This window comes from Pristiophorus japonicus, chromosome 18 (assembly GCF_044704955.1).
Source record: "Pristiophorus japonicus isolate sPriJap1 chromosome 18, sPriJap1.hap1, whole genome shotgun sequence".
Lineage (NCBI taxonomy): Eukaryota > Metazoa > Chordata > Chondrichthyes > Pristiophoridae > Pristiophorus > Pristiophorus japonicus.
Window position 1 is genome coordinate 763,691 of NC_091994.1, and position 27,857 is coordinate 791,547.

A 27,857-nucleotide genomic window follows, 5' to 3' on the forward strand; every position below is an offset into this window, starting at 1 on the left:
TCACGAGACGGAGAAGTGACTGGGAAGACAAAAAAATTGACTTTTTAATTATTATATTAAAAAAATAAACTTTTACATGTCTTTAGAAATCTGCAGATAGCCCACTCCCAAAATAAAACCTGACCAGTGCAAATTGGTCAGCTACAAGCCCGTTATTTACAGAGCAGTTTGTGTAACAGTTACTGTGTGTCTGGGACCGGTCCACCTCCATCAGAAATCGCCTCCGGCTGTTCCCCTTGATCTTGTAGGCCTTTAAAGCCCTGTTGATTTTATTTCAATGTAGCAGATGGGCAAGAGTTGCCCTTCGAAAGTCTCTGAGGCTCCCGATGAGCTTCACGCAGGCCACGAGGAAATGCCTGACTAGTGTTTGTTGACTGTTGTTGCTTGTACCTGCGGCTGTTGTCTGGTTCCGTTGCTCGCGCCCTTTGAGCACTCTTTGTTGTTCCCAAGCAGCTTCAGGACGTGGTTTTCAATGGCTTGTTGCACTAAAACACAAAGAATCAACAAAGTGAAAGTGAAAAGTGGCAACCAGTAACTAGTGGGGTGCTGCAGGGATCATTGCTGAGACCCCAACTATTTACAATCTATATTACCGACTTGGAAGAAGGGACTGAGTGTAATGTAGCCAAGTTTGCTGACGATACAAAGATGGGAGGAAAAGCAATGTGTGAGGAGGACACAAAAAATCTGCAAAAGGACATCGACCGGCTAAGTGAGTGGGCAAAAATTTGGTTGATGGAGTATAATGGTAGAAAGTGTGAGGTCATGCACTTTGGCAGAAAAAAAATCGAAGAGCAAGTTATTATTTAAATGAAGAAAAATTGCAAAGTGCTGCAGTACAGCGGGACCTGGGGGTACGGTGCATGAAACACAAAAGGTTAATATGCAGTTACAGCAAGTGATCAGGAAGGCCAAATGGAATCTCTGCCTTTATTGCAAAGGGGATGGAGTTTCAAAGCAGGGACGTCTTGCTACAGTTATACAGGGTATTGGTGAGGGTACACCTGGAATACCGCGTACAATTTTGGTTTCCATATTTAAGAAAGGATATACTTGTTTTGGAGGCAGTTCAAAGAAGGTTCACTCGGTTGATTCCGGAGATGAGGGGGTTGACTTATGAGGAAAGGTTGAGTCGGTTGGGCCTCTACTTATTAGAATTCAGAAGAATGAGAGGTGATCTTATCGATTATGAGGGGGCTTGACAAGGTGGATGCAGAGAGGATGTTCCCACTGATGGGGGAGACTAGAACTAGAGGGTATGGTCTTAGAATAAGGGGCCGCCCATTTAAAACTGAGATGAGGAGGAATTTCTTCTCTGAGGGTTGTAAATCTGTGGAATTCTCTGCCCCAGAGAGCTGTGGAGGCTGGGACATTGAATATATTTAAGGCGGAGATAGACAGATTTTTGAGCGATAAGGGAGTGAAGGGTTATGGGGAGTGGGCAGGGAAGTGGAGCTGAGTCCATGATCAGATCAGTTAGATCATGTCTGATCTGTATCTTAATTCCATCTACCCGCCTTAATTCGATAAACCTTAATACCTTTACTCAACAAAAATTGGTCAATCTCAGTTTTGAAATTTCCCAATTGACACCCAGCCTCGAGCATTTTGGGGGAGAGAGTACGGATGAGGCTGGCAACACACGCACACACTCAACTCCACTCTCAAGCACTGACCACCCTCAGCGATCCTCACCGAAGTGACTATTCTTCATGTGTCAGTCTTGGCAGCAGGTTATTCAACCGTGACCAGCTCAGCCTAGCCTTAAAGTGTTCTTACCACACACACACACCTTCCAAAACTGAACAAAACCTCCAAAGGCCATTCCTTCATCGTCGCTGGGTCACAATCCTGGAAACTCCCTCCCCAACAGCACTGTGGGAGCACCTTCACCACAGGGACTGCAGCGGTTCAAGAAAGTGGCTCACCACCACCTTCTCAAGGGCAATTAGGGATGGGCAATAAATGCCGGCCCTGTCAGCGACACCCACATCCTGGAATGAATAAAAATAAAACTGGATAGCAATCAGGAGTAGAAGCCCTAGCTGATTATCTCCATGCATGATGTTTGCAGGGTGACCAGTTCTGGTGATTAAGCAACCCTTTCTTCATTATCCACATAGCTGCTGATTTGCTGCGACTCTTTAATGAATCAGCCCAGTGTGTCCCCAGGCCTGTCGGTTCTCACCTGGACCATTGATGGAGCATCTTGGCTGAGAGGGAAGGCGAGACCCTCATTTCAAACCACCTCAAATGCACCCCCTTGCTGCTGGACAGCTGGTGACCTGTAGAACGTGAATAGGATTGGACAGAGCCAACACAATTTATGAAAGGGAAATCATGTTTGACAAACCTTGAGGTTGTAACTAGCAGAATAGATGAGGGGGAACTAGTGGATGTGGTGTATTTGGATTTTCAGAAGAGAGGGAAGAAAATTGGGAGTGAGCTGCGGGTTGGGAGGGAAAGATGATGAACAAGGAGCTGGAAGAGATTGCTGAAAGGAATGTTGAAGACTTGCCTTTTTTAAAGCCCAGAGCTACAGCCAGGTCCATCGGACTGTAGCCAGAGTCTGCCTCCATTGTTAAATCTGCCCCATTGGCTGTTGAAATAGAGAAACACAAAACTACCATTAAACTCAATCACTCAATAAATCTGCACTAAAACACAGACAATGCTGCAACTACTCAACCAGTCGGGCAGCATCTGTGGAGCCATGTTGTAGGTTTGAAGAGATAATGGGGGTGCATAGATTATCATCTTTCAAAATTCTGTTGATTCTGGAACGGTTCCTGCAGATTGGAAGGTTGCAAATGTAACCCCGCTTTTTAAGAAAGGAGGGAGAGAGAAAATGGGGAACTACAGACCAGTTAGCCTGACATCTGTAGTAGGGAAAATGCTAGAATCTATTATTAAGGACGTGGTAACAGGGCACTTAGAAACTAATAATAGGATTGGACCGAGCCAATACAGATTTATGAAAGGGAAATCATGTTTGACAAATCTGTTAAGAGTTTTTTGAGGTTGTCACTTGCACAATAGATAAGGGGGAACCAGTGGATGTGATGTATTTGGATTTTCAGAAGGCATTCGATAAGGTGCCACACAAGATGTTATTGAACAAAATTGGGGCTCATGAGATTGGGGGTAATATACTAGCATAGATTGACGATTGGTTAATGAATAGAGACTAGGAATAAACGGTTATTTTGGGGTTGGCAGGCTGTAACTCGTGGGGTACCACAAGGATCGGTATTGGGGCCCCAGATATTCACAATCTGTATCAATGATGTGGATGAGGGGACCCAATGTAATATATCCAAGTTTGCTGATGATACAACGCTCAGTGGGAATGTAAGTTGTGAGGAGGATGCAAAGAGGCTTCAAGGGGATATAGACAGACTGAGTGAGTGGGCAAGAACATGGCAAATGGAATATAATGTGGAGAAATGTGAAGTTATCCACTTTGGTGAGAAAATAGAAAAGCAAAGTAATTTTTAAATGGTGAGAGATTGGGAAATGTTGGTGTTCAGAGGGACCTGGGGGTCCTTGTACACCAATCACAAAGTTAACCTGCAGGTACAGCAAGTGATTAAAGCAAATGGTATGTTGGCATTTATTACAGGAGGATTTGAGTATAAGAGTAAAGAAGTCTTACTGCAATTATATCGGGCCCTGGTGAGACCTGGAGTATTGTGCACAGTTTTGGTCTCCTTACTGAAGGAAGGATATACTTGCCATTGAGGGAGTGCAACGAAGGTTCACCAGACTGATTCCTGGGATGGGGGGATTGACCTATGAGGAGAGATTGAGCAGACTGGGCCGATATTCTCTAGAGTTTAGAAGAATGAGAGGTGATCTCAGTGAAACATACAAAATTCTTACAGGGCTTGACAGGGTAGATGCAGGGAGGATGTTTTCCCCGGGCTGGGGAGTCTAGAACCAGGGGTCACTGTCTCAGGATAAGGGGTCGGCCAATTAGGACTGAGATGAGGAGAAATTTCTTCACTCAGATTCACCATCTTTGGAATTCTCTGTCCCAGAGGGCTGTGGAGACTCAGTCGTTGAATATATTTAAGTCAGAGATCGATAGATGTTTTTGATATTATGAGGATTGGGCGGGAAAGTGGAGTTGAGGTCGAAGATCAGCCAGGATCTTGTTGAATGGCGGAGCAGGCTCGAGAAGCCGAATGGCCAACTCTTAATTCGTATGTTCTTAAGCAAGTGCAGAGGCAGGGAAAGAGGGGAGCGAGGAAAGAACAAAAAGGATAGGGTGGAAGGCAGGAGAGATTAAATGACAAAAGAGCTGATGGTGTGAGGCGAAAGGAGATGGTAATGGGACAGGTATAGGAACACAAGATGGGTCCAGAGGAGATGTAAACGGCAGAATCAGCCACAGCTTCCATCAGAAAAACTGGAGGTTCTGGTCTGCAATTGTTCAACTCAGTGTTTAGTCCGGAAGGCTGTCATGGCCTAATCGAAAGATGAGATGCTGTTTCTCTGCACGCTTGGTACAGGCCCTCTAGGGGTCACTGTTTGCTTCTGTCTATTTGCAATGAGCTTATAAAAGTAAGAATTCAACGCAACGTTTTCAAGATGATGAAGGGAACTGACAAATTGATTTCTATGGTGAAGGGTTCAAATCCCAAGGGACCCGAGTTAAAAATGAGTTTGTAAGAAGGAAAGTTGGACAAAACTTTTAAACACAAAGGGTGGTATCGCGAAGTTGTGTAATAATTTACCAGAGATCTTCTTTGAAGCGGAACAGGGTAAAAAGGGATTAAGAAATAGTTGGATGGGTTTCTGGAGAAACGGGTTGAGGGACATGGTGGGCAGCACCCTCCATAAAATCCGACTGGAAATTCTGCCGCACACATCCTGTCCCACATGGTAGTTCTGCTCGCCCATCACACTGCCCCCACTGCTTCTCTGTCGAACACGTTCAAAATCCTCATCCTGTAAATCCTTTCATGGCCTTCCCTTGCTCTGTATCTGCAACTTTGTCCCTTCCCAAACTCAGGTTCCCAACTCTGGTTGGAGATATTCCTGGAGGTGTCATCACATGACCTGTCTCCAACCATCCCATGCTCTCACGCCATTGGTTGCCCAACATGTCCATCCTTGCGGAGCCCCACCTTCCCACGACCAATCGGAATGCAAACAGACTCTTCGCTACCCCGATTGGATAATTTTTGACTGTCAGTCGAACAGACGTTTTCCTTATCTCTGATATTTTTATGACTTAAAAAAAAATGTTTTAAAACACAATTTTTAACGGCCTATGATTTTTCTTCCGGGAGTTGCTCACATCTGAGTCCTGGAGATTGATTTTTCATTGCTGGAGACACCAGGGAAATCCTGGAGAGTTGGCAGGTCTTCTCCCGATCACTCTCTTCCTCTCGACCCCAACCTTCTGCGCGTCCTCTCTCCCTTTGCTCAACCTTCAGCCACCTCAGCCCGACTCTCTGGCTCTCCCTCACACTCACGGCCGTGCAGCACCTGACCTGCCAACGTTTGATGCCGATTGTATTACTGTTGAAGTGCCATCACTGGTTTTATGCAGGAAAACACGGCAACCGGTTTGCACACAGCAAGTGTCCACAAAGAGCAACAAAATGAGCGACCACTTAATCACTTTTATTTTTGGTGTTGTTGCTGGGGGGAGGAATATTGGCCAGGACACCAGGAGAACTCTCTGCGAAAGCACTTCAGTCCTTGGCACTCAAGTTTTTAAAATTTGTTCATGGAATGTGGGCGTCGCTGGTGAGGCTGGTATTTATTGCCCATCTCTAATTGCCCTTGTCCTTCTAGGTGGTGGAGGTCATGGGCTTGGGAGGTATATTGTGGTGAATCTCTGCAATTCTCTGCCCCAGAGGGCTGTGGATGCTGAGTCTCTGAGGTGGGTAGATTTTTGGGTCCAGGGGAATCGAGGGATATGGGGATCGGGCGGGAAAGTGGAGGTGAGGTCGAAGATCAGTCATGATCTTATTGACTGGCGGAGCAGGCTCGAGGGGCCGAATGGCCGACTCCTGCTCCTGTTTCTTATGTTCTGCCAAAGTGCTTTATAAATGCAAGTTCTTTCTTTCTAAATGAACACTCCCCCAACCCACCCCCTCCCCCATCAATTCAGACTTACCCAGTAGAACTTCCACACACCGTACGTGATTTCCATGCACTGCGTATAGCAGCGGAGTTCCCCCATTCTGCGGGAAGGACACAAACAGCTTGTTACAGGCTCGGTACCACAGGGTCTAAGGAGACACACAGCTACCCCCGTAACTCTCAGCTGTCCCAATTACAGCCCATAAGCTGTAGGTGCATTTAACGGGAAGCTGGATGAACAAAGAGGGAGAAAGGAATCGGAGGATATGGTGATGGGGGGAGAATGAAGAGGGGTGGGAGGGAGGGGAGAGAATGAAGAGGGAGGGAGGAGGCCCGTGTGGAGCATAAACACCGCACGGACCGGCTGGGCCGAGTGAGCCGTTTTGGTGCTGCCCATTCGATGTAATATATATCCGACCATTTCTGGTGTGCAAATACTTTGGTGCTAGCCCTCCTCAATTGTCTGTGAAACAGAACATTAAATTCATGAACTAGTACCAGCAGATTCAAACAGTTTGTAACTTAACCTGGGGTCAGCCAAAAGGACTTTAAATTTACCGTTTGGTACATCTGTACCATAGGGCGTTGGTGAGGTCACACCTGGAGTACTGCGTACAATTGTACAGGGTATTGGTGAGGCCACACCTGGAGTACTGCGTACAACTGTACAGGGCATTGGTGAGGCTACACCCGGAGTAATGCACACAGCTTTGGTCTCCTTATTTAAGGGAGGGATACACTTGCATTGGAGGCTGTTCAGAGAAGGTTCACCAGGTTGATTCCTGAGCTGAAGGGATTGTCATTTGAAGAAAGGTTGATTAGGTTGGGCCTATACACATTGCAGTTGAGAAGAATGAGAGGCGATCTTATTGAAACATAAGATTCTGAGGGGGCTTGACAGGGGAGATGCTGAGAGGATGTTCCCCTTGTGGGGGAATCTAGAACTAGGGGGTATAGTTTCAGAATAAGGAGTCTAAAACAGAAATGAGGAGAAATTTCTTCTCTCAGAGGATTGTAAATCTGTGGAATTCTCTGCCCCACAGAGCTGTGGAGGCTGGGCCATTGAATATATTTAAGGCGAAGATAGACAGATATTTGAATGATAAAGGAGTGAAGGGTTATGGGGAGCGGGCGGGGAAGTGGAGCTGAGTCCATGATCAGATCAGCCATGATCTTATTGAATGGTGGAGCAGGCTCAAGGGGCCGAATGGCCGACTCCTGCTCCTATTTCTGATGTTCTTTATATACAGTCCGCAGGGCTCCACCGTGCAAAGCTAAGTGGCCCAAACCAAAGACAGAGGTGTCACAATGTTTTAACAGTCTTCATTGTTTAAAAACGGCGTCCACAGCAACGTAATCCCCTTGCCCGCCTTCCCCCAAGGCACAAGTGTCGGGCAGGACAGCAGGAGTTTAACCTCACCCAGTCATAAATGTTGACATCCACCCCGTGTTCCAGCAATAGCAGGACGATGTCCATGTAGCCCTGGATGCTCGCCAGTGACAGCGTGCTCTCGCGCTCCTTGGCCAGAGAGTGTGGGTCAGCACCCTGTAAGAACAGCAACATCAGTGCGTCGGGTAGACTATTTCACCTGCAACACTCTGTTTATCCATTTACATTCGTTATGTATTGGGGTTCAATTCAATTCAAATCCCCCTCCCCCTTTCCTTGGCGTACAGTTCCACTGGGCGCTGGCAGTGCCCTGGTTCCTCACCCGGGTGGCTATTCTGTGCCTAGTCACTGAGTAGTCCATTGGCTATTCAACTGCGTAGTACTTCACAACGGACCACAATCCTGTCCCATTGCTTTCTCCGATAGATCTTCCAGCGGTGCTCACAAGATTATTACTTGTAATAATAATAATGAGTGATTACGCTCACTAATACAGGGATACTGAGGACAGTTGCAGTGCTCCGACTGTGCGCTCAGACTGGGATCGAGCCTGCGGCCTTCGCGGTCTGCGCACTTCAGTAGGACACCGGGCATTGCTATTCGACAAGGAGCTGCTCGCAGAGCCCACAGCAGGCAGCTTGAACTCTATCTGACGGGCAGAACGGCAGGTAGGAATGGCACACAGCTGATCCCGAGATCCTAGTCCCGGCTGTTGGGCTGTGGGGGCAGCACCTAGCACACGCTGGACATGTCCCCCCTTCCCATCCCTTCTAGTGTAGAGGGAGCTTTACTCTGTATCTAATCCCTGTTGTTCCTGAGTTGGGAGTGTTTAATACTGACATTTGTTGCCTGAAATGAAAAGTGTTCCTTTCTTCATTGTTGCAAATTAATGTGTAAAATTTCCCCAAACAATGGTTTAAGCGGCCCTGGCATTGCGACTGACTGCACCGCCCCCATCGATGGGCACGGATGCCTTTTCAAAGCAGCGCAGTGAAAAACCTGATTTCAAAATTTTCATCCTTATTTTCAAATCCCTCCATGGCCCTCGCCCCTCCCTATCTCTGTAATCTCCTCCAACCCCACAACCCCCCCAGATCTCTGCACTCCTCTAATTCTGGCCTCTTAACCATCCCTGATTATAATCGCTCCACCATCGGTGGCCGTGCCTTCTGTTGCCTGGGCCCCAAGCTCTGGAACTCCCTCCCTAAACCTCTCCGCCTCTCTACCTCTGTCTCCTTCTTCAAGATGCTCCTTAAAACCCACCTCTTTGACCAAGCTTTTGGTCACTTGCGCTAATTTCTACTTATGTGGCTCAGTGTCAAATTTTTATCTTATAATCCTCCTGTGAAGCGCCTTGGGTCGTTTCACTACGTTAAAGGCGCTATATAAATACACGTTGTTGTTGTTAATGATGCCTTGGACTCACCATTTCCAGCAAAAACTTCACAACAGTAATCTCCCCAAAAGCTGCGGCCCACATTAGTGGCGTGAAACCTCTCTCATCCGCCACATTGAGCAGGGAGCTCCCTGAAAGATGGAAGAACAGGAACATCGGCATTTTGCAGGAAGAGAGCAACAGGACCGGAGCCATTCAGCCCATCAAACCTGCCCGCACCATTGTCTTCACCATGACAGGTGACTGGAGCATCACATGATTACTATTGGCCAATGAGATTGCATACAGAGAGCGAGAGCGACACACACACAGATTTAGGAACAGGTGGAGGCCATTCTGCGCTCCTCTAATTCTGCCCTCCTGACCATCCCTGATTATAATCGCTCCACCATCGGTGGCCGTGCCTTCTGTTGCCTGGGCCCCAAGCTCTGGAACTCCCTCCCTAAACCTCTCCACCTCTCTACCTCTCTCTCCTCCTTCAAGACACTCCTTAAAACCGACCTCTTTGTCACCTGCCGTAATTTCTACTTAGGCGGCTCGGTGTCGAATCTATTTATTTTGTTTTATATCACTCCTGTGAAGCGCTTCGGGACGTTTTACTACATTGTCCTTGCCCGGCCTGACTCTAATCCCACACCAGCATGGTTGGCTTTTAATTCCCCTCAACAGTTGTATCAAAGCAGCAACTACTGGTTTAAGAAGGGCAGCCCATCACCTTCTGGGGGATGGGCAATAAATGCCGGGCTTCCCAGCGACACATCCCGAGAGTGAATAACCGACAGAACTCGCGAGGAGACCACACAAGCCTCCATAAGAGTTGGCATCAAAGCAGCTCAATTTCCAGTGCTCACCTTGATGAAGATGTTCCATTAGTTGGGACAGGTCTCCCTGAGCAGCGAGCTGGTGAATCGATAGTGCTGTGAGAGGAGCAAGAAGAATATTTGTCACATTAAGTATCAAAAGTCTGGTGGGGTTCCGAATTTTATAAATGTCTGGATTTGAATCCCTCTCCATTGGACCTGTCTCCTCTCAGACTCAGGTATGAGTCCAGCCCTGAATGGTAACACGAGTATCTGTGTCCTCTTGTGTGGCTGTAAGCCGTGACTCAGTGGGTAGCACCCTCGCCTCTGAGTTAGAAGGTTGTGGGTTCAAGTCCCACTCCAGGGACAAGCACAAAAATCTAGACTGACACTCCCAGTGCAGTACTGAGGGAGCCCCGCACTGTCGGAGGGGCAGTACTGAGGGAGTGTAGCACTGAGGGAGCCCTGCACTATCGGAGGGGCAGTACTGAGGGAGCGGCACACTGTCGGAGGGGCAGTACTGAGGGAGCGCCGCACTGTCGGAGGGGCAGTACTGAGGGAGCGCAGCACTGTCGGAGGGGCGGTACTGAGGGAGCGCTGCACTGTCGGAGGGGCAGTACTGAGGGAGTGCAACACTGTCGGAGGGGTAGTACTGAGGGAGTGCAACACTGTCGGAGGGGCGGTTCGGAGGGGCAGTACTGAGGGAGTGCAACACTGTCGGAGGGGTAGTACTGAGAGAGCGCTGCACTGTCAGGGGGGCAGTACTGAGAGAGCGCTGCACTGTCGGAGGGGCAGTACTGAGGGAGCGCCACACTGTCGGAGGGGCAGTACTGAAGGAGTGCCGGAGGGGCAGTACTGAGGGAGTGCCGCACTGTCGGAGGGGCAGTACTGCGGGAGCCCCGCACTGTCGGAGGGTGCCGTCTTTCAGATGAGACGTTCAACCGAGGCCCCGTCTGCTCTCTCAGGTGGACGTAAAGGATCCCATGGCACTATTTCGAAGAAGAGCAGGGGAGTTCTCCCCGTTGTCCTGGGGCCAATATTTATCCCTCAATCAACATCACTAAAACAGATTATCTGGTAATTTATCTCATTGCTGTTTGTGGGAGCTTGCTGTGCACAAATTGGCTGCCCCGTTTCCCACATTACAACAGTGACTACATTTCAAAGCAAGTACTTGATTGGCTATTCAGCGCTTTGGGACTTCCTTCGATTGCGAAAGGCATTATACAAATGAAGTTCTTTCTTTTAAGCATCCTAAGTTAGGGGCATTCTAAAGCCTGTTAGAGACTAATTGGCATCAATTTACAGTCTCATTGGGACAGGCGACAGGTTGGTTCCTGTCGGAGGTGTAAGTATCACGCTGATGTCATAGTGTCCCAGCTTTTGGTATTTGCAGCCTGCAGGTAAAAATAAAGTCTTGCATTTCTATAGCGTCTTTCACGACCTCAAGGCGTCCCAAAGCGCTTTACAGCCAATGAAGTAGTTTTTGAAGTGTAGTCACTGTTGTGATGTGGGAAACGCGGCAGCAGAAAGCCGGTTCAGAGTAGCCGGTGTGGAAACAGTTGCCGGGGTGCTCACTGTCCAGATTTGCCGGCCGCGATGAGATCTCGTTCCCTCGCTGTCTGTTAGTGAGCGTCGTGGCGTACTTGTACGTGGCACTGGATTTCTCCGGAAGCGAGCTTGGTATCGTTAAAGGTTCTGGGGAAAGAGAAACCATCCACAGCAGTTAGTACAACAGAAGGCAATAAGAACATAAGAAATAGGAGCAGGAGTCGGCCATTCGGCCCCTCGAGCCTGCTCCGCCATTCAATAAGGTCATGGCTGATGTTCAGCTGTACTTTGCTGCCCGATCCCCATATCCCTTGATTCCCTTAGTAGGTTGGGTGAAGGAACAGCGATGGGTTTTGACATGTCACTATTTGGGACCAGCGCTCCCCTTTCCTCCTGCCAAGGCTTCAATCTGAAGTAGCAGGTCAAGATTTACCTTTCCGATATCATTTAATATATTTACAGCTGGAAGATCGTCTCAGCCCCTCCTTATATAGAATTCGCAGCACTGAAACTGGCCCAATAAAAGACTCAATTAAACCCCAGCCAGTCGGGTTCGGGGGATCCACGATGGGGCAAGTGGTTGTGAGCCTGGTGGATTAACCGGTAATGTGTCGTGTGATTGTTAAACCTTTGCTAATAAACCAACTAGTTCTTAATAGCAATGTGTTGCTATGAATTCTTAAGCAAAGAACCCGTGAGGCGAGTTCCACATTCTCACCACTCTCTGGGTAAAGAAGTTTCTCCTGAATTCCCCATTGGGTTTATCGGTGACTGTCTGATACTGATGGCCCCGAGGTTTGGTCTCCCTCACAAGGGGAAACATTCTCTGTACATCTATTGAGCTCTTTCATAAAGATCTGTATCAGGTCACCCCTTGGCCCAGCCTCTTCAGTCTTTCCTGATACAGGGTAGTTAGAACTCTCAGTTCTGGTATTTCAAAGACTAAAGAGGCCCAGTTGCTGTAACTCCACCCTCTTGGCATTAGGGACCGGTCTCGTGACTCCCACCTTTTCTAAAAATGGACATTAGCTTTCGCCAAGGTGCCTTACGTTGTGACTTACCATTGGGTAGTACAGAGACCACCTCAGGTTCAGAGGTCATTTGATCCTGCTCCCGTTCTTGAATGCTTTCAAGATTAAGTGTTATGACTTGTTGTAAGTGCTCATTGAGCTGCAGAGTTGCACACTTTATCTGGATTATGCTGCTTGGTGCAACTTCTGCTGCTGGTTCCTTCTTGACAGGTTTATTTGAAAACGTGTTCTGACTGTGAGCGTGATCTCCATTACGGTACGGCAGTGGTTCGCCAGTTGGGCCTTCGACAACACTGATGGTTCCACCTGCAGGTCGGGGATCACTTTCCTCTTCATCCATTTAGCCGTGGTTCCTCTGAAATGGTATCATGGAGTCAAGAGTTTACAGCAGTACGTTGTAGACTTTTGTAATACAGATTGAACCTCCCTTACCCGGAATCCTCGGGACCTGCCTGCTCTGGATAAGGGATTTTTCCGAGGGAGGGATGGTCACGTTAAATTGGATGATACAGGTACTGAGCAAGGAGATATCGGGGCTGGCTGGCTTGGGGCTGGGAATGTAGCAGAGAGATGGTGGATCACGGGGTCAGGCCAGCGATTGCGGGAGTCGGTTACGAGGAAGGACTTCCAATTTGTTCATGTCGGAGTTCTGCGCATGTGCCATCCGGTGGCCGGGAATGGTTCCGAACGAGGGGTGGTTCCAGATAAGGGAGTTCTGGATAAGGGAGGGTCACCCTGTATGTATATTGCTGGTAGCTTTTCGTGTTAGACAGGCTGTACCTCCTAGTGTCAACGGTGTCTCATTGGGTAGCACTCTCGCCACTGAATCGGAAGGTTTGTGGGTTCAAGTCCCACCCCAGCGACTTGGGGAAAGAAAAAGAGAAAGACTTGCATTTATATAACGACTTTCACAACTTCAGGACGACCCAAAGCATTTTACAACCAATGACATACTTTTGAAGTGCAGTCACTGTTGGAGGAACTTGAGCACAGTGCCAGTACTGAGGGAGTGCCGCACTGTCGGAGGGGCAGTACTGAGGGAGTGCCGCACTGTCGGAGGGGCAGTACTGAGGGAGTGCCGCACTGTCGGAGGGGCTGTACTGAGGGAGCGCTGCACTGTCGGAGAGTCAGTACTGAGGGAGTGCTGCACTGTCGGAGAGTCAGTACTGAGGGAGCGCTGCACTGTCGGAGTGTCAGTACTGAGGGAGGGAGTGCTGCACTGTCAGAGGGGCTGTACTGAGGGAGCGCTGCACTGTCGGAGAGTCAGTACTGAGGGAGTGCCGCACTGTCGGAGAGTCAGTACTGAGGGAGTGCTGCACTGTCGGAGGGGCTGTACTGAGGGAGTGCTGCACTGTCGGAGGGGCTGTACTGAGGGAGCGCTGCACTATCGGAGGTGCCGTCTTTTGGATGAGATTTTAAACCGAGGCCCTGTCTGCTCTCTCAGGTGGGTGTAAAACATCCCATGGCACTATTTCGAAGAAGAGCAGAGGAGTTCTCCCCGTTGTCCTGGGCCCAATTTTTACCCTCAATCAACATCACTAAAACAGATTATCTGGTCATTATCACATTGCTGTGTGTGGGAGCTTGCTGTGAACATAAGAACATAAGAACATAAGAATTAGGAACAGGAGTAGGCCATCTAGCCCCTCGAGCCTGCTCCGCCATTCAACAAGATCATGGCTGATCTGGCCGTGGACTCAGCTCCACTTACCCGCCCGCTCCCCGTATCCCTTAACTCCCTTATTGGTTAAAAATCTATCTATCTGTGACTTGAATACATTCAATGAGCTAGCCTCAACTGCTTCCATGGGCAGAGAATTCCACAGATTCACAACTCTCGGGAAAAGAAATTCCTTCTCAACTCGGTTTTAAATTGGCTCCCCCGTATTTTGAGGCTGTGCCCCCTAGTTCTAGTCTCCCCGACCAGTGGAAACAACCTCTCTGCCTCTATCTTGTCTATCCCTTTCATTATCTTAAATGTTTCTATAAGATCACCCCTCATCCTTCTGAACTCCAACGAGTAAAGACCCAGTCTACTCAATCTATCATCATAAGCCGAGTGAATCGTCTCTGTACCCCCTCCAAAGCCAGTATATCCTTTCTTAAGTAAGGTGACCAAAACTGCATAGAAACATAGAAACATAGAAAATAGGTGCAGGAGTAGGCCATTCGGCCCTTCTAGCCTGCACCGCCATTCAATGAGTTCATGGCTGAACATTCAACTTCAGTACCCCATTCCTGCTTTCTCACCATACCCCTTGATCCCCCTAGTAGTAAGGACCTCATCTAACTCCTTTTTGAATATATTTAGTGAATTGGCCTCAACAACTTTCTGTGGTAGAGAATTCCACAGGTTCACCACTCTCTGGGTGAAGAAGTTCCTCCGCATCTCGGTCCTAAATGGCTTACCCCTTATCCTTAGACTGTGACCTCTGGTTCTGGACTTCCCCAACATTGGGAACATTCTTCCTGCATCTAACTTGTCTAACCCCGTCAGAATTTTAAATGTTTCTATGAGGTCCCCTCTCATTCTTCTGAACTCCAGTGAATACAAGCCCAGTTGATCCAGTCTTTCTTGATAGGTCAGTCTCGCCATCCCGGGAATCAGTCTGGTGAACCTTCGCTGCACTCCCTCAATAGCAAGAATGTCCTTCCTCAGGTTAGGAGACCAAAACTGTACACAATACTCCAGGTGTGGCCTCACCAATGCCCTGTACAACTGTAGCAACACCTCCCTGCCCCTGTACTCAAATCCCCTTGCTATGAAGGCCAACATGCCATTTGCTTTCTTAACCGCCTGCTGCACCTGCATGCCAACCTTCAATGACTGATGTACCATGACACCCAGGTCTCTTTGCACCTCCCCTTTTCCTAATCTGTCACCATTCAGATAATAGTCTGTCTCTCTGTTTTTACCACCAAAGTGGATAACCTCACATTTATCCACATTATACTTCATCTGCGATGCATTTGCCCACTCACCTAACTTATCCAAGTCGCTCTGCAGCCTCACAGCATCCTCCTCGCGGCTCACACTGCCACCCAACTTAGTGTCATCCGCAAATTTGGAGATACTACATTTAATCCCTTCATCTAAATCATTAATGTACAGTGTAAACAGCTGGGGCCCCAGCACAGAACCTTGCGGTACCACACTAGTCACTGCCTGCCATTCTGAAAAGTACCCATTTACTCCTACTCTTTGCTTCCTGTCTGACAACCAGTTCTCAATCCATGTCAGTACACTACCCCCAATCCCATGTGCTCTAACTTTGCACATCAATCTCTTGTGTGGGACCTTGTCGAACGCCTTCTGAAAGTCCAAATGTACCACATCAACTGGTTCTCCCTTATCCACTCTACTGGAAACATCCTCAAAAAATTCCAGAAGATTTGTCAAGCATGATTTCCCTTTCACAAATCCATGCTGACTTGGACCTATCATGTCACCTCTTTCCAAATGCACTGCTATGACATCCTTAATAATTGATTCCATCATTTTACCCACTACCGATGTCAGGCTGACCGGTCTATAATTCCCTGTTTTCTCTCTCCCTCCTTTTTTAAAAAGTGGGGTTACATTGGCTACCCTCCACTCCATAGGAACTGATCCAGAGTCAATGGAATGTTGGAAAATGACTGTCAACGCATCCACTATTTCCAAGGCCACCTCCTTAAGTACTCTGGGATGCAGTCCATCAGGCCCTGGGGATTTATCGGCCTTCAATCCCATCAATTTCCCCAACACAATTTCCCGGCTAATAAGGATTTCCCTCAGTTCCTCCTCCTTACTAGATCCCCCGACCCCTTTTATAACCGGAAGGTTGTTCGTGTCCTCCTTCGTGAATACCGAACCAAAGTACTTGTTCAATTGGTCCGCCATTTCTTTGTTCCCCGTTATGACTTCCCCTGATTCTGACTGCAGGGACCTACGTTTGTCTTTACTAACCTTTTTCTCTTTACATATCTATAGAAACTTTTGCAATCCGTCTTAATGTTCTCTGCAAGCTTCTTCTCATACTCCATTTTCCCTGCCCTAATCAAACCCTTTGTCCTCCTCTGCTGAGTTCTAAATTTCTCCCAGTCCCCAGGTTCGCTGCTATTTCTGGCCAATTTGTATGCCACTTCCTTGGCTTTAATACTATCCCTGATTTCCCTTGATAGCCACGGTTGAGCCACCTTCCCTTTTTTATTTTTATGCCAGACAGGAATGTACAATTGTTGTAGTTCATCCATGCGGTCTCTAAATGTCTGCCATTGCCCATCCACAGTCAACCCCTTAAGTATCATTCGCCAATCCATCCCAGCCAATTCACGCCTCATACCTTCAAAGTTAGCCTTCTTTAAGTTCTGGACCATGGTCTCTGAATTAACTGTTTCATTCTCCATCCCAATGCAGAATTCCACCATATTATGGTCACTCTTCCCCAAGGGGCCTCGCACAACGAGATTGCTAATTAATCCTCTCTCATTACATAACACCCAGTCTAAGATGGCCTCCCCCCTAGTTGGTTCCTCGACATATTGGTCTAAAAAACCATCCCTTATGCACTCCAGAAAATCCTCCTCCACCGTATTGCTTCCAGTTTGGTTAGCCCAATCTATGTGCATATTAAAGTCACCCATTATAACTGCTGCACCTTTATTGCACGCACCCCTAATTTCATGTTTGATGCCCTCCCCAACATCACTACTACTGTTTGGAGGTCTGTACAGAACTCCCACTAACGTTTTTTGCCCTTTGGTGTTCTGCAGCTCTACCCATATAGATTCCACATCATCCAAGCTAATGTCCTTCCTAACTATTGCCTTAATCTCCTCCTTAACCAGCAATGCTACCCCACCTCCTTTTCCTTTTATTCTATCCTTCCTGAATGTTGAATACCCCTGGATGTTGAGTTCCCAGCCCTGATCATCCTGGAGCCACGTCTCCGTAATCCCAATCACATCATATTTGTTAACATCTATTTGCACAGTTAATTCATCCACCTTATTGCGGATACTCCTTGCATTAAGACACAAAGCCTTTAGGCTTGTTTTTTTAACACCCTCTGTCCTTTTAGAATTTTGCTGTACAATGGCCCTTTTTGTTCTTTGCCTTGGGTTTCTCTGCCCTCCACTTTTCCTCATCTCCTTTCTGTCTTTTGTTTTTGCCTCCTTTTTGTTTCCCTCTATCTCCCTGCATTGGTTCCCATCCCCCTGCCATATTAGTTTAACTCCTCCCCAACAGCACTAGCAAACACTCCCCCGAGGACATTGGTTCCGGTCCTGCTCAGGTGCAGACCGTCCGGTTTGTACTGGTCCCACCTCCCCCAGAACCGGTTCCAATGCCCCAGGAATTTGAATCCCTCCCTGCTGCACCACTGCTCAAGCCACGTATTCATCTGAGCTATCCTGCGATTCCTACTCTGACTAGCTCGTGGCACTGGTAGCAATCCCGAGATTACTACTTTTGAGGTCCTACTTTTTAATTTAGCTCCTAGCTCCTTAAATTCATTTCGTAGGAACTCATCCCTTTTTTTACCTATGTCGTTGGTACCAACGTGCACCACGACAACTGGCTGTTCTCCCTCCCTTTTTAGAATGTCCTGCACCCGCTCCGAGACATCCTTGACCCTTGCACCAGGGAGGCAACATACCATCCTGGAGTCTCGGTTGCGGCCGCAGAAACGCCTATCTATTCCCCTTACAATTGAATCCCCTATCACTATCGCTCGCCCACTCTTTTTCCTGCCCTCCTGTGCAACAGAGCCAGCCACGGTGCCATGAACTTGGCTGCTGCTGCCCGCTCCTGATGACTCATCCCCCTCAACAGCACTCAAAGCAGTGTATCTGTTTTGCAGTGGGATGACCACAGGGGACCACTGCACTACCTTCCTTGCACTACTCTTCCTGCTGGTCTTCCATTCCCTCGCTGGCTGTGGACCCTTCTCCTGCGGTAAGACCAACTCGCTACACGTGATACTCACGTCATTCTCAGCATCGTGGATGCTCCAGAGTGAATCCACCCTCAGCTCCAACTCCGCAACGCGGACCGTCAGTAGCCGGAGGTGGACACACTTCCCGCACATGTAGTCGTCAGGGACACTGGTGTTGTCCCCGTGTTCCCACATGGTACAGGAGGAGCATATCACGTGACCGAGCTGTCCTGCCATGACTTAACCCTTAGATACACTTAAATTGCCGACAACAATGTTAAAAGTTACTGACTAATAAAGAAAAAGAAAAACTACTCACCAATCAGCAGCCAATTACTTACCACGTTGGCTGTGACGTCACCTTTTGATTTCTTTCTACTTCTTTTTTGACTTCTCCCAGCTGGAGCTGCACAAGTCACGCCTCTCTGGACTCCCGCCTCTCTGGACTCTCCCCGGACTGCTGAGCCTTTTATAGGCCGCTGCCTCTCTCGACTCCCGCCTCTCTCGACGCTGCCCGGACTGCTGAGCCTTTTATAGGCCGCTGCCTCTCTCGACTCCCGCCATGCAGTACTCCAGGTGCGGCCTCACCAATACCCTGTACAGTTGCAGAAGGACCTCCCTGCTTTTGTACTCCATCCCTCTCGCAATGAAGGCCAACATTCCATTCGCCTTCCTGATTACCTGCTGCACCTGCAAACTAACTTTTCGGGATTCATGCACAAGGAACTCTCCTGATCTTTGGGCACCCTGTGCGGAGGGGAGTGGGTAGGTCCGAGGGCCTCCTCGTAGGACTGCTCCTGGGCACGGCCAAGGGTGCCATCAGCCGGTCCAGGCAGCGGGCGGTCGAGGGGGTCGTTCAACCTGACTGCCTGCCTCTCTTCCGTTCTTACATCCGGTCCAGGGTGTCCTTGGAGATGGAGCACGCGGTGTCCACCGGTACGCTCGCGGCCTTCCGCGAGAGGTGGGCACCGGAGGGACTGGAGTGCATCATCACGCCCGGCAACCAAATTTTAATTTGATTTTACGTTTTAAAGTTAATTTGTTTTAATTGCCGGTGCTTTTAGTGTCCCCTTCCCTTTTATAGGGGGCACTGGGGAAAAATTGTGATTTTAGTGCCCAAAAAAAAAAGAAAAAGAAAAAAAGAAAAACACAAAAAAAAACAAAAAAAAAGGGGGGGAAAAAAAGGGCCTTGTAAATGTCTGGAGTGTCACCCAGGTCGGGTGGCACCGTTTAATGTTTTATGTTTTGCAGGTGAACTCCAAAAAGAGTTTCATGCACAAGGACCCCCAGGTCCCTCTGCACTGCAGCATGTTGTAATTTCTCCCCATTCAAATAATATTCCCTTTTACTGTTTTTTTTCCCAAGGTGGATGACCTCACACTTTCCGACATTGTACTCCATCTGCCAAACCTTAGCCCATTCGCTTAACCTATCTAAATCTCTTTGCAGCCTCTCTGTGTCCTCTACACAACCCGCTTTCTTACTAATCTTTGTGTCATCTTCAAATTTTGTTACACTACACTCTGTCCCCTCTTCCAGGTCATCTATGTATATTGTAAACAGTTGTGGTCCCAGCACCGATCCCTGTGGCACACCACTAACTACCGATTTCCAACCCGAAAAGGACCCATTTATCCCGACTCTCTGCTTTCTGTTCGCCAGCCAATTCTCTATCCATGCTAATACATTTCCTCTGACTCTGCGTACCTTTATCTTCTGCAGTAACCTTTTGTGTGGCACCTTATCGAATGCCTTTTGAAAATCTAAATACACCACATCCATCGGTACACCTCTATCCACCATGCTCGTTATATCCTCAAAGAATTCCAGTAAATTAGTTAAACATGATTTCCCCTTCATGAATCCATGTTGCGTCTGCTTGATTGCACTATTCCTATCCAGATGTCCCGCTATTTCTTCCTTAATGATAGTTTCAAGTATTTTCCCCACTACAGATGTTAAACTAACCGGTCTATAGTTACCTGCCTTTTGTCTGCCCCCTGTTTTAAACAGAGGCGTTACATTAGCTGCTTTCCAATCCGCTGGTACCTCCCCAGAGTCCAGAGAATTTTGGTAGATTATAACGAATGCATCTGCTATAACTTCCGCCATCTCTTTTAATACCCTGGGATGCATTTCATCAGGACCAGGGGACTTGTCTACCTTGAGTCCCATTAGCCTGTCCAGCACTACCCCTCTAGTGATAGTGATTGTCTCAAGGTCCTCCCTTCCCACATTCCCGTGACCAGCAATTTTTGGCATGGTTTCTGTGTCTTCCACTGTGAAGACCGAAGCAAAATAATTGTTTAAGGTCTCAGCCATTTCCACATTTCCCATTATTAAATCCCCCTTCTCATCTTCTAAGGGACCAACATTTACTTTAGTCACTCTTTTCCGTTTTATATATCTGTAAAAGCTTTTACTTTCCGTTTTTATGTTTTGCGCAAGTTTACCTTCGTAATCTATCTATCTGTGCGCAAATTGGCTGCTGCGTTTCCCACATTACAACAGTGACTACACTCCAAAAATACTTCATTGGCTGTAATGCGCTTTGGGACGTCCTGAGGTCGTGAAAGGCGCTATAGAAACGCAAGTCTTTCTTTCTTTAACAGTACCCGGAGCACCATCATGGCAGCCAGCGGCTGTTCAACAGTCTGAGAGACCAAATACAATTCTCTTCAAAATGTATAATAAATCTGTGACATTGTTTTATGTTTCATCTCCCAACACCTGCAGCATATTCAGAAATTCATAAACCTTTATGTGGAGGTCAAAGACCCCCCCCCCCCCCAGCTAATCTGTCATCAGCTCTAACATTCTGCTTGTCTGGTTCCTGCAGAGTTGGAATTATTCCTTTTGTGCAAATTGTGTACTGGTCCATTCCACAGGCCCGTTTAGGGGTGACATTCACTAATTTTGGTTTAAAATGTTACATATCACTTTTAAAAATAAATAAATGTAACTCCTGGTTTGAATGAAGAAGTCTGTTCAGCCTATTTGATCTAATCTTTCTAGAATAAAATTTTCACAGCCTTCGGCATCTGATTGTTAAATGAATCCCACACTTCCTGGCAATTTGTTTCAGCTGTCAACTACCCTCTGTGTAAGGAAAGACTTCCGGGCATCTGCCTGGCGTCCTTGTCTTGTCTTCCCTGGATATCTGGAAGCCTCCATTTCAAAATTCTCATCCTTATTTACAAATCCTTCCATGGCCCTCGCCCCTCCCTATCTCTGTAATCTCCTCCAGCCCCACAACCCCCCGAGATGTCTGTGCTCCTCTAATTCTGCCCTCCTGACCATCCCCGATTATAATCGCTCCACCATCGGTGGCCGTGCCTTCTGTTGCCTGGGCACCAAGCTCTGGAATTCCCTGCCTAAACCTCTCTCCCTTTATTTCCTCCAAGTCGCTCCTTAAAACCGACCTCATTGACCAAGCTTTTAGTCACCTGCGCTAATTTCTACGTATGTGGCTCGGTGTCAAATTTTTATCTCATTATACTCCTGTGAGGCGCCTTGGGACATTTCACTACATTAAAGGTGCTATATAAATACAGGTTGTTGTTTTTGTTTATTAGGGGAATACTTTCTGTATTATAACAACATAAGATTTAGGTACAGGAGTAGGCCATCTAGCCCCTCGAGCCTGCTCCGCCATTCAACAAGATCATGGCTGATCTGGCCGTGGACTCAGCTCCACTTACCCGCCCGCTCCCCGTAACCCTTAATTCCCTTATTGGTTAAAAATCTATCTATCTGTGATTTGAATACATTCAATGAGCTAGCCTCAACTGCTTCCTTGGGCAGAGAATTCCACAGATTCACAACCCTCTGGGAGAAGAAATTCCTTCTCAACTCAGTTTTAAATTGGCTCCCCCGTATTTTGAGGCTGTGCCCCCTAGTTCTAGTCTCCCCGACCAGTGGAAACAACCTCTCTGCCTCTATCTTGTCTATCCCTTTCAATATTTTAAATGTTTCTATAAGATCACCCCTCATCCTTCTGAATTCCAACGAGTAAAGACCCAGTCTACTCAATCTATCATCATAAGGTAACCCCCTCATCTCCGGAATCAGCCTAGTGAATCGTCTCTGTATCCCCTCCAAAGCTAGTATATCCTTCCTTAAGTAAGGTGACCAAAACTGCACGCAGTACTCCAGGTGCGGCCTCACCAATACCCTGTACAGTTGCAGCAACACCTCCCTGCTTTTGTACTCCATCCCTCTCGCAATGAAGGCCAACATTCCATTCACCTTCCTGATTACCTGCTGCACCTGCAAACTAAAAAAGAGTTTCATGCACAAGGACCCCCAGGTCCCTCTGCACCGCAGCATGTTGTAATTTCTCCCCATTCAAATAATATTCCCTTTTACTGTGTTTTTTTCCAAGGTGGATGACTTCACACTTTCCGACATTGTATTCCATCTGCCAAACCTTAGCCCATTCGCTTAACCTATCGAAATCTCTTTGCAGCCTCTCTGTGTCCTCTACACAACCCGCTTTCCCACTAATCTTTGTGTCCTCTATTAAGCCACAACACCTTGCATTTATATAGCAACTTTAACATTGCTTCACCGGAGCGATTATCAAACAAAATGACACCGAGCCCCGTAAGGAGATATTAGGACAGGTGACCAAAAGCTGGGTCAATGAGGTCGGTTTTAAGGAGCGTCTTAAAACATCAGCGAGAATTGGAGAGGTTTACATAGAAACAGAGAAACATAGAAAATAGGTGCAGGAGTAGGCCATTCGGCCCTTCGAGCCTGCACCACCATTCAAATAAGATCATGGCTTATCATTCACCTCAGTACCCCTTTCCCGCTTTCTCCATACCCCTTGATCCCTTTAGCCGCAAGGGCCATAACTAACTCCTTCTTGAATATATCCAACGAACTGGCCTCAACAACTCTCTGTGGTAGAGAATTCCACAGGTTAACAACTCTCTGAGTGAAGAAGTTTCTCCTCATCTCAGTCCAAATGGTCTGCACCTTATCCTTAGACTGTGTCCCCTGGTTCTGGACTTCCCCAACATCGGGAACATTCTTCCCGCATCTAACCTGTCCAGTCCCGTCAGAATCTTATACATTTCTATGAGATCCCCTCTCATCCTTCTAAACTCCAGTGAATACAGGCCCAGTCGATCAGTTTCTCCTCATATGTCAGTCCTGCCATCCCGGGAATCAGTCTAGTGAACCTTCGCTGTACTCTCTCAATAGCAAGAATGTCCTTCTTCAGATTAGGAGACGAAAACTGAACACAATATACCTAGTGAGGCCTCACTAAGGCCCTGTACAACTGCAGTAAGACCTCCCTGCTCCGATGCAGTAAGACCTCCCTCTCCTATATTAAAACACTCTACCTAAATGCACGCAGCATTCGAAATAAAGTAAATGAGTTGACGGCACAAATCATTACAAATGGGTATGATTTGGTGGCCATTACAGAAACGTGGTTGCAGGGTGGCCAAGACTGGGAATTAAACATACAGGGGTATCTGACGATTCGGAAGGATAGACAAGAAGGGAAAGGAGGTGGGGTAGCTCTGTTAATAAAAGATGATATCAGGGCAGTTGTGAGAGACGATATTGGCTCTAATGAACAAAATGTTGAATCATTGTGGGTGGAGGTTAGAGATAGTAAGGGAAAAAAGTCACTGGTGGGCGTAGTTTATAGGCCCCCAAATAATAACTTCACGGTGGGGCGGACAATAATCAAGGGAATAATGGAGGCATGTGAAAAAGGAACGGCAGTAATCATGGGGGATTTTAACCTACATATCGATTGGTCTGATCAAATCGCACAGGGTAGCCTGGAGGAGGAATTTATAGAATGCATACGGGATTGTTTCTTAGAACAGTATGTTACAGAACCTACAAGGGAGCAAGCTATCTTAGATCTGGTCCTGTGTAATGAGACAGGAATAATAAACGATCTCCAAGTAAAAGATCCTCTCGGAATGAGTGATCACAGTATCGTTGAATTTGTAATACAGATTGAGGGTGAGGAAGTAGTGTCTCAAACAAGCGTACTATGCTTAAACAAAGGGGACTACAGTGGGATGAGGGCAGAGTTGGCTAAAGTAGACTGGAAACACAGACTAAACGGTGGCACAATTGAGGAACAGTGGAGGACTTTTAAGGAGCTCTTTCATAGTGCTCAACAAAAATATATTCCAGTGAAAAAGAAGGGCGGTAAGAGAAAGGATAACCAGCCGTGGATAACCAAGGAAATAAAGGAGAGTATCAAATTAAAAACCAATGCGTATAAGGTGGCCAAGGTTAGTGGGAAACTAGAAGATTGGGAAAATTTTAAACGACAGCAAAGAATGACTAAGAAAGCAATAAAGAAAGGTGGTGGTCCCTTCGAAGATGAGAAGGGGGATTTAATAATGGGAAATGTGGAAATGGCTGAGACCTTAAACAATTATTTTGCTTCGGTCTTCACAGTGGAAGACACAAAAACCATGCCAAAAATTGCTGGTCACGGGAATGTGGGAAGGAAGGACCTTGAGACAATCACTATCACTAGGGAGGTAGTGCTGGACAGGCTAATGGGACTCAAGGTAGACAAGTCCCCTGGTCCTGATGAAATGCATCCCAGGGTATTAAAAGAGATGGCGGAAGTTATAGCAGATGCATTCGTTATAATCTACCAAAATTCTCTGGACTCTGGGGAGATACCAGCGGATTGGAAAACAGCTAATCTAACGCCTCTGTTTAAAAAAGGGGGCAGACAAAAGGCAGGTAACTATAGGCCAGTTAGTTTAACATCTGTAGTGGGGAAAATGCTTGAAGTGATCATTAAGGAAGAAATAGCGGGACATCTAGATAGGAATAGTGCAAATTAAGCAGACGCAACATGGATTCATGAAGGGGAAATCATGTTTAACCAATTTACTGAAATTCTTTGAGGATATAACGAGTATGGTGGATAGAGTTGTACCGATGGATGTGGTATATTTTGATTTCCAAAATGCATTCGATAAAGTGCCACACAAAAGGTTACTGCAGAAGATAAAGGTACGCGGAGTCAGAGGAAATGTATTAGCATGGATAGAGAATTGGCTAGCTAACAGAAAGCAGAGAGTCGAGATATATGGGTCCTTTTCGGGTTGGAAATCGGTGGTTAGTGGTGTGCCACAGGGATCGGTGCTGGGACCACAACTGTGAACAATATATATAGATGACCTGGAAGAGGGGACAGAGTGTAGTGTAACAAAATTTGCAGATGACACAAAGATTAGTGGGAAAGCGGGTTGTGTAGAGGACACAGAGAGGCTGCAAAGAGATTTGGATAGGTTAAGCGAATGGGCTTAGGTTTGGCAGATGGAATACAATGTCGGAAAATGTGAGGTCATCCACCTTGGGAAAAAAAACAGCAAAAGGGAATATTATTTGAATGGGGAGAAATTACAACATGCTGCGGTGCAGAGGGACCTGGGGGTCCTTGTGCATGAATCCCAAAAAGTTAGTTTGCAGGTGCAGCAGGTAATCAGGAAGGTGAATGGAATGTTGGTCTTCATTGTGAGAGGGATGGAGTACAAAAGCAGGGAGGTCCTGCTGCAACTGTATAGGGTATTGGTGAGGCCGCACCTGGAGTACTGCGTGCAGTTTTGGTCACCTTACTTAAGGAAGAATATAGTAGCCTTGGAGGGGGTACAGAGACGATTCACGAGGCTGATTCTGGAGATGAGGGGGTTACCTTATGATGATAGATTGAGTAGACTGGGTCTTTACTCCTTGGAGTTCAGAAGGATGAGGGGTGATCTTATAGAAACATTTAAAATAATGAAAGGGATAGACAAGATAGAGGCAGCGAGGTTGTTTCCACTGGTCGGGAAGACTAGAACTAGGGGGCACAGCCTCAAAATACGGGGGAGCCAATTTAAAACCGAGTTGAGAAGGAATTTCTTCTCCCAGAGGGTTGTGAATCTGTGGAATTCTCTGCCCAAGGAAGCAGTTGAGGCTAGCTCATTGAATGTATTCAAATCACAGATAGATAGATTTTTAACCAGTAAGGGAATTAAGGGTTACGGGGAGAGGGCGGGTAAGTGGAGCTGAGTCCACGGCCAGATCAGCCATGATCTTATTAAATGGCGGAGCAGGCTCGAGGGGCTAGATGGCCTACTCCTGTTCCTAATTCTTATGTTCTTATACTCAAATCCCCTAGCTATGAAGCCCAACATACCATTTGCCTTCTTCAATGCCTGCTGTACCTGCATGCCAACTTTCAATGACTGATAAACCATGACACCCAGGTCTCGTTGCACCTCCCCTTTTCCTAATCTGCCGCCATTCAGATAATATTCTGCCTTCGTGTTTTTACCACCAAAGTGGATAACCTCACATTTATCCACATTACTCTGCATCTGCCATGCATTTGCCCACTTGCCTAACCTGTCCAAGTCACCCTGCAGCCTCTTAGCGTCCTCTTCACAGCTCACACCACCACCCAGCTTAGTGTCATCTGAAAACTTGGAGATATTACATTCAATTCCCTCATCCAAATCATTAATGTATATTGTAAATAGCTGGGATCCCAGCACTGAACCTTGCGACACCCCACTAGTCACTGCCTGCCATTCTGAAAAGGACCCGTTTATCCCGACACTCTGCTTCCTGTCTGCCAACCAGTTCTCTATCCACGTCAGTGCATTACCCCCAATACCATGTGCTTTAATTTTGCACACCAATCTCTTGTGTGGGACCTTGTCAAAAGTCCAAATACACCACATCCACTGGTTCTCCTTTGTGCAATCTACCAGTTAGAGGGAGTTCCAGAGCTTCGGGCCCAGACAGTTGAAGGCACGGCCACCAATGGTAGGGTGAAGAACGTGGGGGTTAGGCCATGAGCCCCCAGAGTTGGAGGAACTCTGTGATCTTAGAGGGTTGTAAAGCTGGAGGAAGTTACAGATAGGGAAAGGGGAGGCCATGGAGGGATTTGAACAGAAGGATCAGGAAGTACTTTTTAAACCTCTCTGAGACTTCTCTTTCTGAGGCTGAACAGCCTTTGCAAAGTTTAAATGGTTTTACACTCTAATTTGTGATCATTACCCTCACTCATCGTGACATTTCATTAATGCTATCAGGCCTGTCCATACCTTTCAAAGCACATTTTCAGCTTTCTAACTAATTGCAGACTGAGCACAGAAATGACCCAGATATAAATCTTTGCCATTGATAACTATGTTGTAACAATTTGTACAGGTCTGCAAGTTGACAACTACAGAAACTCAAAATGCATCTCTGAATTCTACAAATACTGTCTCAATACAGGATTCCAAATTCATTCAACCTTCTGCTCAATTTTGCTGCAATTAAAGCACTTTTAAAACATATATTTTTTCAAATGCATGCACAATACCTGGTAATATAAGGAATCTTTGCAAATCAGCTCCAAAAATGTGGGGATAAAATGCAATCTCCCTGAACAGAATACTCATGTGGTGCAGAGTGTTGGGGCTGTAAACACTTCCCAGCAAAACTGAAAGTAACCTGCCAATATCCCACAATGCAGTTGAGCAGATTTAATGTTATTTTACTACAAAGTGATGGATGTGTGACCCTGTGACCCTGCATGTGTGTGACCCTGTGACCCTGCATGTGTGTGAGCCTGTGACCTGTGACCCTGCATGTGAGACAGCCCGCAGGGTGCATGGCTCAGCAGCACAAGGCTTT

The 27,857-nt window shown here is 47.0% G+C and overlaps 1 protein-coding gene across 3 annotated transcripts; it reads right to left on the reverse strand.

The window, feature by feature from the left end:
- Window positions 1-19: 19 nt before the first annotated feature.
- Window positions 20-27,797, reverse strand: rfxank (regulatory factor X-associated ankyrin-containing protein). Of its 3 annotated transcripts, XM_070859532.1 has the most exons (10): window positions 27,544-27,794; window positions 13,048-13,130; window positions 12,298-12,622; window positions 11,264-11,383; window positions 9,737-9,802; window positions 8,916-9,016; window positions 7,520-7,645; window positions 6,134-6,200; window positions 2,519-2,599; window positions 20-485 (listed from the first exon to the last, which is right to left on the reverse strand). In XM_070859532.1, exons 3-10 carry the CDS (start codon window positions 12,605-12,607, stop codon window positions 361-363), a joined length of 996 nt encoding a protein of 331 aa, XP_070715633.1. In that variant the 5' UTR covers window positions 12,608-12,622; window positions 13,048-13,130; window positions 27,544-27,794; the 3' UTR covers window positions 20-360. The 3 variants fall into 3 exon arrangements, with proteins under 3 accessions (XP_070715633.1, XP_070715632.1, XP_070715634.1); XM_070859531.1 differs by lacking the exon at window positions 13,048-13,130 and having other exon boundaries at window positions 27,544-27,793; XM_070859533.1 differs by lacking the exons at window positions 20-485; window positions 2,519-2,599; window positions 13,048-13,130 and adding an exon at window positions 5,304-5,501 and having other exon boundaries at window positions 27,544-27,797.
- Window positions 27,798-27,857: the final 60 nt, after the last annotated feature.